This window comes from Struthio camelus, chromosome 5 (genome assembly GCF_040807025.1).
Source record: "Struthio camelus isolate bStrCam1 chromosome 5, bStrCam1.hap1, whole genome shotgun sequence".
Lineage (NCBI taxonomy): Eukaryota > Metazoa > Chordata > Aves > Struthioniformes > Struthionidae > Struthio > Struthio camelus.
In genome coordinates this window covers 67,951,152-67,966,249 of record NC_090946.1, presented here as the reverse complement: position 1 = coordinate 67,966,249, position 15,098 = coordinate 67,951,152, and the positions used below count along the sequence as shown (strand labels likewise).

The window sequence follows — 15,098 nt, the reverse complement described above, 5'->3', positions numbered from 1 at the left end:
CTAAGCGACGGCCGCGTCCCCGGCGCGGGTCATGGCGGCGGCGGCAGCACCGGCACCCGCCCCACCCCGCCGAGATACAACTATCTTATCTATAATCTTATCGTTAGAAAGGTGCGATTCATGGATTAACAGCTGAATTGGGCCGAGCAGGTGTTTCAGATCACGAAAAGGAGTGACGGTCTAAGGAGACCTAGCCAATACACCCGGCCTCAGCACTTGCACGAAGCTCCACGGAGGCAGCAAGTCCTAGGTATAAGGACTGCGTTTTCTTCGTACTTGTAAACCCAGAAGGAGAAAGTAGGGGATGACATGGCTTTTCCCACTTCTGAGCTAGTTACACAGCAGTGTAGTGTAACAGACAACAGGAGTTTCTTCTGGTAACACCTACAAAACACATGTTTTGAAATTATTTCTCAGCTAAGGTGCATAATAAGCACTTGAAATGACGCAGCATTTTCAAAGTGTCTCAGAAAAATGCCAGCAATCTATCATTACCTCTGACATTTTTCCACCTAGGTATCTAACATTTCCACTCTAATTCCTTCCCTTGTTTTTCACCATAAAGCTTCAGTAGATGTGAGTTTACAGCCAAAGATGCTTTTCAAATACTTGTAATTAGCTGGTATTTAAGATGTGTTTATGGAGATACAGACCTTGGTTTGTTCGTTCCCCTCCCCCCCAAGAAAACTACAACACACTGGCGCATTTATTTAATGCTTTAATAACTGAAATTGAACAAGTAAGTTAGTTGCAAGGGAAAATATTCAAATACAAATTCATTAAAGTACATTCTCCTCACAGAGGACTAACCACGTGCCACAGACCTGTGTGCAAAAGAGAGCCTATGAACAATTTTTAGAGAATAAAAGCATACTGTAGGGCAGAGGATTAACATCAGGAATTTCAACCTAAAAAGATAATGAAATAACCATTAAATTAAGCTGTAGAAAACAGAAGCTCCTACTACAAGCTGTCTTGTCAGGCATAGTTATAGCATCACTCTCCCAAAGCTATCATAAATGCTCTACCAGGCTTCTCCAATGAATATGACTAATCCTCAGGCTGTATAAATCAACATAGCTCCACTGAAGTCAGTGGCACTCGTGAGTTTACAAGAGCTGATGATCTATCCCTAAGCATAAATCCTGGCAGCGACTGCAAGTACTTAGCACAAGAGCTAAGAGCACAAAATAAAGGCAGGATTATTTAAATAAAGATGCACAAATACTGAATAGCACAAGAATACAAAAAGTATGATCATCACAGAACGTTAGTTCAATAGTACTGGTATTTCTAGCCAACTGTAATTTTTAAAACGCCTACCGTTCAATACACACCTGAAAAGCTAAAGCAGGACAACAGATTTATAAAGAGCTTTGTAACAATTTTTAAGTAGAAAATACAAGTTACATCTTCCAGTTTGGTATTAGTCATAGTAAACTTCATACAGCCTTTGGTTGCAAACCAATACAATGCAATAACATTACAGTGTTTACTTAGGAGAGAATGCTGTACATTTGAGGGAGAAAAGGGGAAAGCATAGGAGTACTGAAGTACTGTATTATAGAAAGTAAAGGCTGAAGCAAAAATACTCTTGGGTATATCCTGTACATCATGTAAACACACATTCAGAACAGTGAACAAGCTAAAGTGTCTTCCAGGCCTCCCAACAGTTACAATATAGCATATATACATACACATAGCATATATATCATAATCTTTAAGAAAATGTAGACCCTTACACCCTAACTTACTTCTGTGCTTAGCTCATTTGCAATTCAGACCATACATTCATAAATTAACAGTACATCTCGTTTATTATTTGGAGTTTGCTGGTTGTCACAGAGAAGGACAGATCAAGTAATGCTGAGACTTGCTTTTAACTCACTGTCACTATATAAGCAATACTTGGGCATTCAAGACCCATCTTTCTTGTTACTGAAGCAAACAATTTTCAGATTAATGCACAGCAAAACAAGCTGAAATTCTATTCTGTGCAAAACAGTTCCCATTAATCAGGTAAAGCAAGTAGTTAACTTTTATTCTAAAAAGCAGATTTGAAAATAATCAGCAAGCACAAGAAGAAAGGTGACTGCTTGCATACATAACATTCAGTCCCTAAACAGTTCTCACTAAGACATTTTCTAGTATTGCTGATAACAACACTTTGAAGAGACCACGTTTTTTGAATGTTGTAGGAAGTAAGTTATTTGTTTACTTACACAAAAAAGAAAACAAGAAAGTTTTAGTTTTACAATTTGAGCTACTTTTACAGCCTTTTGAGCTACACAAACCTAATGAAGGAAACGTTCAAAATGTTACTTATCAGTACTACAATGGATTAGGTAGTAATGCAAGAAACAAAGCTTAAAATATGTTTGCAACTATGCTTGTAAGAAAGATTTCGGTATCTTATACTAAAGATTCCTTTTAGCATTAAGCCTTCCTCACTGCAGGATGAATCATGACTAACTATCCTTCTTCAAAGCTTCTAGTCTTTGCAGTAATGCATTTCCAAAAAGCTCTCGATATGCAGGGCTGAGAGAGTCCAATAAGGAATAGACAGTTTCATGGTATGGAGTCTGCAAACTGTCATCGGTCTGATCAAAAGCATAAGCTACTACCTGCAACAAAGAAACCAATGTTACATCGTTGTGATTAAGACCACCTTGTCATGGGGAAACAGAGAAATCACAGAGTTTAACTTTGCCAGTCAGGGCAGTACAGTAATGTCAGGACAGATACTTGATTTAAACTGCAAGCTGTGCTTTCTGCTATGGGGGTTAATAATAATAATAATATAGTATTTAGGCACTTTCAAATAGTTTTTGTCCAAAACTCAGATATTAGTAAAATCTATCATTGTGACCTTCGAAAAGAAATCTAACACCTAGGCATCTGCACAAGCGATATAAATGGTGCAGCAAAGGAGTTGCATATATATAGCATCACTGACTTATTTGAGTAGTTGAGAAACCCAAATGGTGAAGCTGCCTGCAACATATTTGTCTGCTAGCAGCTTCAGTCTTCATCATCTTGTGAATACCTCAAATAAATACCTGTTTTTCCAGCATCTTCCCCTCTTGCTTTGCTTGAAGTAAGCAGTTAAAGTTCCATTTTCTAGGAGAATATATGTGGAACAGGTTTTCATAAAAGTACAAGAGAAATATGTAAGCTGCTTTGCTGCCACTTAACTATTTTTCTAAATACCTTTTGAATAATGATTATTGTAAAACAAAGAGACTTTACAAATTGTACACAAATTATTTTACCCTAAGTCCTGCTTCTGTGAGCTCCAGGCAGTATCTGTTCCTTTCCCTCGTCTCCACATTGATATACGCCACATCCTCTGCACATGGAAGGGTTTTTGAGACAAACATGTTGCTGACAGCAAACAGAACATCATTCACAACAGCTTCTGCTTCTAGTCTCATATCTTTCACATCCGTTCCTTCGAAGTCTCTATAATCAGAATCCTCTTCAAAGCCCATATTATTGGCCATCTCCATAGCATTGCAATCAGTCTCCAATCTGCATATAGAAACGTCCTTTTTAGATGTTATAATACCACTACACGCTACATACAACGTTAACGCTACAAAAGACGAGATCTTAAATAGACATATTTATCATTGCCCAAAACAAAGGAAAATGTGGGACCCAGTGACCTCCGAGACTCATAGAATGACAGTCCTGAGAAGTCTATACCAGAATGTTCACCACAACAGTTTAAGAAGATGATGTCAGCACAGAAAAGCAGAATCACAGAAGTTTGGCATGTTCTTCATACACAAGCAACTCGCATCCTGTTGCATAACAATCTGTTATGATTCAGCAGTAATTAATTCTGCACTTTGCAGATCCAGAATACATTAGGAAGGCAAGCGATGCCCGAAAAAAGCCTGAATCAATAGCTGTTGAAAACAAAAAGCTACTACTGGTGAACTTAAGAAAGACTGTAGACATAAGTTTGTGAACTACTGGGCTATCACACGTTATAGGGACCCATTAGGAACATCAGCCTTTTGTTTACCCTCACTAAAAACAACTATTTAAACATAATTGTTTCTGAAATGATTAACATATATAGCTACCTTCGGTATGCAAATGTTAATAAAAAGGGACAGACTGCGTAAGAGTTACCACAGCGGTCCCAACAGACGCCTCTCAGGTACCAGCGCTGCCTGAGGCCCGAGGTAACCGCCACTTACAACGCTGCCCTCAGCGCCAAGGCAGCTCCAGGAGCCAACGCAAACGACCTGCAGCGCGCAAGTCATTCGCAGCATGAAATTCATCACTTCCTAACAAATCCACCCCGGGCTTACACAACAAAGGCCAGAGAAACCGAATACAACAGGAAGGCTGGCTGCAGAGCTGTTTAGCCTCCAACTCAAAGTGAATCACCTCGATTCAATCGCAGCCAGAAGAGGCACGGCTCACACCGGCCCCGCTCCCCGCTCCCCGCCGGGCAGCGCGGGCGTGCGCCACCCGCCTGCCGAGGGGGAGGGCAGCGCCGCGGCGGCCGCCCGCCCGCCCGCCTGCCCGCCGCTCGACCCCCACCAGCTCCGGACACGAAGGCGCCTGCCCCTCCACTCGGCCCAGCCGGGGACAGTCTCACTCCCCCGGCGAGCCCCGGGGCCCCCCAACAACCCCCACCGCTGCCCCCGCCCTTCAGCGCGGCGCCGCCCGGCACTCCAACCTCCCCCGTCCGCGGCACCACCTCTCCCGCCCCCCTCCCCCCTCCGCCCCGCACCCTCCTCCGCCCACCCACTGAGGCCACTTCCGCCCCCGCCTCCTCCGCTCGGACGCCACTTCCGCTCGGACGTCACGGGTGCCGGTGACGGCGCTCGCCCGGGGGGGAGGAAGGAGACAAACAGGCTGCCGGTGCGCGCGCGCCGACGGCCAGCGCAGCGGGGCCCCCGCGCGCGCCCTCTCCCCCCCGCCCTTCTCCGCCCCAGCGCAGCGCAGCGCAGCGCGGCCGCGGCGGCCCCTCCGCCCTCGCGGGGCGCCGAGAAGATGGCGGCGACGGTGGCCGAGTGAGGATGGCGCTACCTGTCACCGGCTCTTCGCCCTGAGGGGAGGCGGGCTGTGAGGGGCAGCGGCGGCGGCAGCGGGGGCGCCGCCTGGCTGCCGGGAAGCCCCTGCGGTAGCCGGCCTTGCGCTGGGCCCGGCGGCTGCCGCTCACCTCCCCCGCTTCGCCCGGCGCCGGGGCCAGCCCGGGCCCCGGCCCCGGCCCGCCGCCGCCATGCCGTGGCCGTTCTCGGAGTCCATCAAGAAGAGGGCCTGCAGGTACCTGCTGCAGAGGTACCTGGGCCACTTCTTGCAGGAGAAGCTCAGCCTGGAGCAGCTCAGCCTGGATCTGTACCAGGGCACCGGCTCCTTGACGCAGGTCCCGCTGGATAAGTGGGTAAGAGATGCTGGCGCTTCACCCTCTCGGCTCCTGCTGCGTCTGAGGGACCAGCTGATTCCCTGCCACCGGCTGACACCCACTTTATTTTCATTACCCAGCCTCCTTTATGTAAAACGTTAAAGCTGTAATTAGCGTTTTGTCCAGGGAACTCTTCTCTGTTGTGTGAGCACAGTAAAAAATTAACACTGGGCATTTGTTGCAGATAAGTTGTTTTGCTAGCCACGTTTTGGTTTTGCTGTTATTTTTAATTTTGAGAAATACAAGGAAAGGAAGCAAAAATGTATATTACTGTTTAACCAAAAGGTAAGAGCTACGGACGTTTCAAGGAGAAAAAAAGAGTTGATATTGCTGAGACAGCTAGAAGTTGCTGCTGTAGCAACTGGGAAGCATGTTTACTGATGGCTACCAGATGGTAAAAGCATAAAGTTATCCCTGGCCTAACCGTGTTTAGGCTTCAGCCTAGAGGCATCTTGACTCTTATGGATAATGTTATGCTGAACTTGGTTCACACAGAATTCTAAATGTTTTCCCCAGTCTTAAAGTGGTGAAAGTACTTATTGGCAAGGAGAAGTGGAAAGCTGCAGCTTAGTTGGAATTTGCATAGCATAGGCTGTCACCTTTTGAATGAATTGAAGCTTTTTTCCAACCCAATCTGTATGCTCATATATGTGTATATGTATGTATGCATGTATATATATATATACTACATATACAGGTTGTCTGTTTGAGTAATCCAAGGAGCTGTGACCATGTTTGTAAGTGCTTTGTAAAATTTCTTGGCTGAATTACCGATATTATTGAATTCTACCTGCTGGGCAAGCTGCAGTCATAAGGAGCCTTATGTACTTGTGTGTGTCAGTCATTGACTTCCAGGATAGCAGAGATGATGAACTAGCTATACAAGCTTACTGCTTTACAAACTATTTTCAAAACACATTTCTTACTATATATAATGTTTTACCAGTCGTTTGTTTGAAAAAATACCTGGGAGTGGCAGTAGAAAGATACTTGCAGAAATGCTCACCATTGTGTGTTTGTGCGTGCGCGTGTTTTTGTTTTCCTGGCTCTGCAGCTTGTTTTCTGTAGGAAGCAAGGAAGGCTGTCATGCTTTAATAGAACTGCAATGCCCTCTAGTGGATCTCAGAGCCATTTTCAGTAGTCAAACATTATTTCAAATATAAGTACTCTGAAGCAGTAGCAGTTGTGAATAGTACTAAATGAAGTTAAATATACATCCTCAGTAAGTAAATGTATATACAGTACTGCTTAGGTTACCTTCTCGATTTGGAGATCAGCGTTTTTTGCTCTGTCTTGCAAAGAAAGCACTACATGTTAGTGGCTCTTTGCACGTGACTTTTTAACGTATGACAGATTGCAAAAGCAGATGTTGCGGAAGTATTACAGCTCCTTTTTTCCCCCTAGTCATTGTAAGCTTGTTTTCTATGAATCACCATGATGGCGGTAGTTTTGCACATTATCTTATCCGTTCTGTGGATACTTTGTTCATCCTAACGTTGTAGATATTTTAGCCAGTGCTGTACTTGTGTTTACCAATCATAGAGATACCTTAGTGGCCTCAGGTATTCTCATGTAACCTCTTTGGCTCCTGGGACCTGAACTATTCAGTAAAAATCAGAATGTAATCCATGGTGTTTGTGGTTGAGTTTCAGCGCACATCAAATAGTGCTGTAGGTACTCTTTACAGTGTTACTTTGATTCCAACTGAAGGCTTTCAGTCAAAGTGAGAACAAGTCCTGATGTGAAGATAGTGCCTCAGTTTTAAAATTTCACTTAGGATGCTGTAATCATTACTTTACAGGAACAGTAGGGTTGTTTGTGACTCTAGCTATAAAGTATTTGAATTTTTTGCTTTTAGACAATAAATTTTTATTTCAAAATAATAAGAAACATAGTAAAATAGTTGAATTTCTATTGCTATGCATATTGGTGGCAAAAAGAGGTCTGATTTACTCAGATTTATTCAAAAATAGTTTTGAGAATTAACTTACTTGCTTTTAAAGAAAAAATAATTTGTAAAGGCTAAAGTAATTTAAATAAATATGTGATATTTTCAAATATCACAATTTTCTTGCTGTATCATTAATTTTTTGCCTTATCAGATGCTATTGCCATTTCTGTAATTATTACATGTAAATCCAAATACAGTTTTAATGTCACTGAATCTTAGTCTATTATTTGATTCTCAAATAACTTTATCATGAAGCTCTTTCAGATTATGTTTCTTTAAGGATGGTGTCATTTTTTTAATTGCTTGTATGGACTGTGGAACAGAAACTAGAAAACCTAAACATACTAAAAGCAAAGTTATTAGGACTCTAAGCAAGAGCTACAAATTAGCATGATGCGGAATTATAACTGGGGACAGAAGAATTTCATTTTCTCTGTCAACATTAGAAAGTTTCACTCACAAAGCTTGATGTGTGATTTAGATTGATTTTTATGCTGTTTGAACAGCATACAAAGTGCTTACTTAGTTAAAATGGAGATTACTGAACTTTTCATTAGGAACACAAATTACAGGGATTTTTTTTTTTCCTCTAAGTATATGTGTTTACTTGGCAAACAGGCCTTTTTACCTCTGTGAAGTTGTTGTGAAAACTATACAGTGCAAAAATAGAATCTTTTCTGAGAGGGTTTTCCAGAACTGAAAAGGTTGTTGAAAATGTTAATTTAAAAAACAAACAAACAAACAAACCCTGCATTACTTCTTCAGAACAAATATTCCATTTTTCTCATTCATTTCACTTCATGCTGTATTTCTTAGAGCAACTTGATTGTTTGTAGCTTTATTTATAATGTTACTGTAAAGGGCTCTGATAAAGGAACAGTGTCTATAGAATACTTGTCTGGCAGTTGAGTTCTGATTTTTACTTTTTCTTATTAGTGCTGAGCATTACTTTGAAGTCATTATACTTTGATTTAGAAATGGCATGTATGAAATACAGTGAAAAGGGATTATTTGGTTCCATTGTCACAGAGAAATGTCAAATGGGTATTACATTGAAATTGTAGTCCAAGGAAATGCTCTTGCCACAGAAACTAGTTTCTTCTTGCATTTTTACTGCCACAGAAACTAGATACTTCTTGCATTTTTACTGTCAGCTGTTTTTCAGCTTTCTTCAAGAAATATCAGGAAAAGAATAGACGGGTTTGTGCCACTGCTGTGCTATTTATTACAGCAAGATAGTAGAAATTGATGTATTGCAAAAGCACAGATTATACAGCCATCCACAGATGAATCTGTATTACATTGAAAGATCAGTAATTAGCATGAAACAAATTATGATAGAATAAAATACTGAGAAATGACCATTTTACTGATTGTTTGAGTGTAATTCCTTTTCTGATATCTTCCGTATGTTCCATTTGTTATTATAATACTCAGATTATGGGAGTGACTTTTTCGATTCTCTTCTTTTAGTGTCTGAATGAAATCCTGGAGTCTGCAGATGCACCTCTGGAAGTCACGGATGGTTTTATCCAGTCGATTTCTTTATCTGTTCCATGGGGGTCATTGCTGCAGGATAACTGTGCGTTAGAAGTAAAAGGATTGGAGATGGTCTTCAGGCCAAGACCAAGGCTTAGTATGCTTGTTTTTTCATTTTTCCTAAGGAAATTCTTTATAGTTTTTCAAAGGCAAAAGTTATGCTTGCTTTAGACAGTTCTTCTGCCTTATTTAAAGCATCCTTTAACTTAGGTACATTAGCAGCAGAGAATATTAAAAAAACCAGCCAACCAAACAAAAAAAACCCATTCTCAAGTGTTCATCAGTTGGTTGTTATTCTATTAAATAACTAAAAGTTTATAAAATTCCTACTACTGTATCCCTTCTTCCAAACTGTTTCAGACGCGTTGAAGTGAAAATAATACTTTAAAATTTTGTGTAGAAGGAAGTTTTTGTTAGCCAGGTTTTGTGGGTGTCGTATGTCAAATGCTGTTAGTCAATGTTAGTGTCTGTGGACCTTGGCTGTTACGTGACAGTAGTATAACACAATAGCGTGAGACTATGAGGGGAGTTACAGCGGGGTTTTGGCTTTCTTCAGCAACTTTAGGGTGGAAGGTGCATCTTTTTGTATATTTGGGCGACACCTAATACGTTTTAATTGCTACCATGTTCTAAAATGATGGCTTTTAACTACTGTAAAGACTTAATATCTTTGATAATAATGTTGAGAGGACTGTCTGAGCTCTTTGAGCTTGTTTGTGTCATATAATGCTGATCTAGACTAGACTGTCCTGGTGGTAAATTTTCACTATCAAACCTCTAGATATTCTGTTAAAATGTATTATATCACACAGGGAGCTGTTAGTTATTCCTAATGGGTGGAAATGTTTGGATGGATGTCTGAAGGAATTGGATTTGTTTTCTTTTTTTCTGGTATAGAGGTAATGGAAGAAAATATTTTGCTTTTAGTACGTTATAAAGATGTGAAAAACTGCCTAAATTCTATTTTTCTTCCTTTTCCAAGTAACTTTTAAGTAGTTGTAATAAAGTCAGTTACTTACACTTGCACTGCATTTCATTCTTATTTGTTTAACTGGAACTAAGTTGTGAGCAAACTTGCTTACCTGCTCATTGTTACTACCACTCTTTGAGAGCAATAATCTTACATTGGAAGAGTGACCTTCAGTTTGCTATTGAAGCAAAAAGGAGCTGGAAATCTGCATGTTTGTTTATTAGCTTGTCATGCCACTTATTCCACTTGTAAACGTTACCACCATTTCTTAGAGTTTCAGGTAGTATTTTTCACTGATTGTGCTTTCCCCTGCCCCCGTCCGTTAGGAGAAAGCTTTATGTATTCACTTGCATCCATGCAGTTATCTTTGCATCAAAGTGCTTTGTAATACAGTAGAAAAAATACAATGCTGATTTTATCAAGCTTTTATAGCCACATAGATGTTTCTAGACCTAAATTATAAATTGGAACACTTAGTCTATTTAAAACTTTTGTATTTGTGCTAGTCTTGCTTTCATTTGTCTGTACTAGAGTTATATTTGAAGCCGATTACCTTTTCCATTCTAGATTTATAGTATGGGCTCACAATAGGCTTTATGTAGGAGTATACTTTCAATTAAGTTAGTCTGATGGCTAATAAATGTAAACCTGACCTCCTAATATTTAATTCATTTGTAAAGATATAAAAGCATATGTTAATCTAGACTAGAATTTAAAGTTCTAGAATTTAAATTTAAAGTTAGAATTTAAAGGTAGACTGCTTTAAAAGTCATGCAGAAATAAAGCATGTCCGTCTTAATATGTGTTGTGCTCTCATATTGCTAATAAATTGTTTTAAAGCTATTATCTCAGGTCTGTGTTAGACATTTCAAACATGTTTTACTTGAGATCTAACTTAGGTTTAGTTAAGTTGTGCTCTCGGGTAAGATGTCATCTTACACCTTGCTTATTCTTTCCCAGTCTACAATTTATTTCAAATGGAAGTAGACACCTTAAAATAACTCTTAAAAACCAAAATTATTTCTTTGATTTCATTGTGCTGGTTTTACATGCAAAAGCATGCTGGTGTAATTAAAGTATCTGTTAGAAATTGATGTATTTAAACCTTTAAGCACTTCATTTAAGTGCTGAAGGTTTGTTCTGCTGAACTCTGGTTTTATTTTGTTTGTACTACATTTTCAAATACCAGAATCTTATCAATACAATCTAATAAGATTAAAGCCATTTTGTAATAGTAAAATCCATAAAGAGGCAGTGTAACTAAATTCATTTTTAAGTATGATTTCTTATTTAGCTGTCAACTCTTTTCTAAACGTGCCAAAGATATTATTTATTTGATTTTGTCTTTGTTTTTTTTAAAATGCTCACAGTCAAATATATTAAGACTTCTCTTGCTCTACAGCATCTGGATCTGAGCCTATGTATTGGTCAAGTTTTATGACCAGTAGTATGCAACTTGCAAAAGAATGTCTTAGTCAAAAATTGACAGATGAACAAGGAGAAGGGTCCCAGCCTTTTGAAGGACTCGAGAAGTTTGCAGAAACTATTGAAACAGGTATGAGTTTATTGTGCAGATTTGAATGAACATCTTGAATTAAATCAGCTTATAGTGTGCCTTAGTCTTACAAAATTGGATCTCATTTGGTATAACTTCTCTCACAAATTCTCATTCGCTACCATGCCTTGTAAAATTTAAACAGGAGGGCAGGATAATTGTTCCTATTTTCAAAGGGGGAAAAAAGCTCACATATATAAAAATAGATATATTCTTTACTCAGTGGACAGAATGAACCCTTCTTTGAAGCCAGACTGAAATAGGTTTACACCAGAAGAAATCCAGATACATCTGTGTTTGAATGGCTGGCAAGATGCCGTAGTTTTGGCTGTGCTTTGGATGTGTTCTTCATATAAACTTAGACTGTTTTTATTGTTGAGGCTCTTGAGAGGAAAACAGAACAGTTCTTTGGGCTGTTTTTACACAAAGCTGCCCTGTAACAACATATGCTTCATAATATTCTCACCATGTTATTAGGTGCACTTTAGCAACTTAATGATTCATCTTGCTTTATTGGTTTTGTTTACTTTAAGTGGAATAAACTAAAGGCTCAATACCACATGATGTGGTGGAGAGCACAGTGCTGAAATATCTGAACTAAGGTAAACATTTAAAATGGGATCTAGAAATAAGAAGCAGCCAGCCAAAGCAATGTGGTGCTACACCAAAGTTTATGAACTCAGACATGTTGATGCAATGAAGCAGATACTTTCTCTGAGGATTGTTCACACTGAGCCATATAAACAACTTAACCTGAGCTTTGACTTGCTCAAATGTCTATGCATTAAAGCTCCATTGAATCCTATGGATATGCATAGTAGACATTTAATAGGAACTTACATTGTCACTTGAAATCTTGTTATGCTGTTAAACTTAACTGTTTCCACTGAATAAAAATTTTCCCTGAAGTTTCCACTGAAATAAATATTGAGATCTCCCCTAATTGAAAACAGTTTTTCATTTGGTTTATAAAAGTCATCACTCAGTAACTTGACTTAACTGCCTATGTGTTATCTTTCTGTTTTCTCATTTAAGTTCTAAGAAGAGTGAAAGTTACGTTTTTAGATACTGTTTTGCGAATTGAACATGTGCCGGAAAACTCAAAAAGTGGAACTGCACTTGAAATCCGAATTGAAAGGTAAATGTTTCTTTAAAAATTTTTTTAACACCTTTATGTACAATACATATGATACACATGTGTGCATATTCTTAATATATGATTAGCCACTAGCTCTTGAGCGCCCCCCCCTTTTCTTATCGTGCCAGTGAACACAATCTCCCTTCAACTTCCACTTAAAATGTTTAACTTGAAGAATCATCAGATTCTTTAGAAGAGTTCCAGATTTTTCCAAAGATGGTTAATGAACACAATTCTCAAATATTCAAAAGCCAGTGGATATTATTCAAAGGGCATTTAATATCTTAGAAATTTCTCTTGTATTTGAACATACTTGAACAGTCCTGAACAAAATTAAAAACTGTAGAAATGTAGGTCTTCTGTGAGCTACCAGAAGAACCCACATATATTCTGTAAATGCTCTGAACTTCAACGCTGTACGTGTTCTTAAAGTATTCCTTTGACCAATGGGATAGTGTAAACATACTTTTGTTTTCAATATGCTTTGCATAAATAAAACAGATTCTTACTGAGAAATACTAATGCACTATATTTGTTTTTAAGCAAACATTTATAAATTTCAAGCTGTGTGTTCAGTAACACTTCTTAATTAATTTTCTTACAGAAATCCCTTCCCAAAACCTTTCTCCCTTTCTGCACTTTAAAACTAGACTGAAACAAACTGTTAAATGGCATGTTATTTTTCACGTTTGATATGTTTTATTTATGGGAAAGTAGATGTATTTTTCCGCTGTAAATCCTGTTATGTGGAGACTTGAATCTTTTTCAGAGTTAACTGTTTATGCTGTTCCTCAGTATTCTAATGTAAAAATCTTTCATTCTGGCACAGTGTTACCTTGAAGTGGTACTTTTAAGCATCATAAAAATATTAGATGGCAGATTTTGCAAAAGCTTACATTCTGAAGCAAGAATTGTGTATATCCTAATGGAAACATATGTAGTAGTGTACGTCAGACTCTTTACTTCCTGATCAAATTAGACATGAGTGCTAGAGTGTATTTACACTGGAGGCATGTTGCAGTTGTCGTGTGGCGTCCTGTAGAAATTCAAGTTTTCCACCCATTCACAGAGAGTAGTGGTTTCTGATTTCAGGACAGTTCAACGGCATTATAAATAGTCTGAAGAAAAAGAGTATGTAAAAACTTAGATCAGAAGCGAAATATCACCATAAAGGTAAAAATTTGCATGCTGTTCATACCGTCTTTGTTTGCTTGCTTTTGTCTCCCAGAACTATGTACTGTGATGAAACTGCTGATGAATGCTCTGGAATTAATGTGCATCAGCCTACAGCATTTGCTCACAAGTTACTTCAGCTCTCAGGTGTCTCTTTCTTCTGGGATGAGTTTCCTGCTTCAGCAAAGTCCTCCCCAGTGTGTTCAGCTACACAGCTGGTAAAATTAAATAGGTTATGTAAGGATGTAAAGTGATCAGCGATAGAATATGTTGTTACACACACGTATTAGACTCATTGTGAAAGATACAGGAATTGAACTTATACTTAGAGCTGTGTTAGATAACTTTTCATGATTGATTCCTGTTGATTTTTGAGGAGGGGGAAAGAAATGGTGACTTTAGGACAGAGCTAAACTTAAGATGTATTGCAGTGGAATCTGGTCGCAACTGTAATGCGTGAAAGTCGACTAAAATTCAGTGTTCTGTGGAAACATGCATTACTTCTTTTCAAAGGTCTGATGTTTCAGATTGCGTGCCTTGTTTCTTTCGTGGTGAATAATATGTTTCTTAGTACTCCTGACAAATTTATATTTGAGTAAAACTATCACTTCTGTGATAAATTTATTTGAAATGTGTGTTTTAGGCTTCTTGACAAGAATTGGGATACGTTCTTATTCCTTTCTCCTTAACATTTTAAGGCAACTGAACCAAAGCTTTCACCTAGCTGGAACCCAAAAATCACTTATGAGCCACACCCACAGTTAACACGAAACTTGCCAGAAATTACTCCTTCTGACCCTGTACAGATCAGTAAGCTGATTGGTAGAATGGAGCTGAGCCTAACGCTAAAGCAAAATGAAGTACTTCCTGGAGCTAAGGTTAGTCATGCTCTCATGGTCTTTAACTAAATTAATATAGTCATGTAGGATTTTTTTTTTTTAACTGCGTAAAAAAGGCTAGAAGATTCTTAAGGGGACAGAGTTATTTTATTATTAAATGTCCTAGTTCTCTGGGAAAGCTGAAGAATCTCTGCATTCAAAACCAGTATATACGTCTTAAGACATCTTTACATTGGCGGTATAAGGTTATAGCACAAAATGTAGGAAAAGTATACACATTTCCTCTGTTAACAAGTACATCATGGGCAGGGGATTTGCGTACTTAAAAATTAATGAAGGATCAGTCAAATGTGAGTTTATGGGTCTAATTTTTTTTAGTAGGCAGGTATGTTTGCTCTGTTGCTATACCATGCAAAGTGAACAGCAAAAGGAATGTGGGGAGATATTTGGACAGTTAATTGAAACTACTTTCAAAAGTACAAGTGATATACTGAAATCTGTTAAA

At 38.8% G+C, this 15,098-nt stretch overlaps 2 protein-coding genes across 6 annotated transcripts in view; one reads left to right on the top strand and one right to left on the bottom strand.

Moving 5' to 3' along the window:
• Window positions 1-701: 701 nt before the first annotated feature.
• GSKIP (GSK3B interacting protein) lies at window positions 702-5,240 on the bottom strand (the record flags this gene model as incomplete). Its single annotated transcript, XM_068944117.1, has 3 exons — window positions 702-2,624; window positions 3,273-3,531; window positions 5,053-5,240. Coding segments are annotated over 3 exons (603 nt in total), but the record flags the coding sequence as incomplete, so codon positions are not given.
• Window positions 5,231-15,098, top strand: part of ATG2B (autophagy related 2B) — a 44,962-nt gene continuing 35,094 nt past the window's right edge. For 4 of the 5 annotated variants that reach the window (XR_011141638.1, XM_068946981.1, XM_009675457.2 and 1 more), the window contains exons 1-6: window positions 5,231-5,407; window positions 8,853-9,015; window positions 11,291-11,443; window positions 12,479-12,581; window positions 13,810-13,972; window positions 14,453-14,632. Coding sequence is in view for 4 of the 5 variants with exons in the window: in XM_068946981.1 (XP_068803082.1) it covers window positions 5,246-5,407; window positions 8,853-9,015; window positions 11,291-11,443; window positions 12,479-12,581; window positions 13,810-13,972; window positions 14,453-14,632 (924 nt within the window). In the remaining variant the exon portion in view is untranslated. The remainder of the gene's footprint in view (window positions 5,408-8,852; window positions 9,016-11,290; window positions 11,444-12,478; window positions 12,582-13,809; window positions 13,973-14,452; window positions 14,633-15,098) is intronic. The other variant, XM_009675458.2, reaches the window with a different exon arrangement.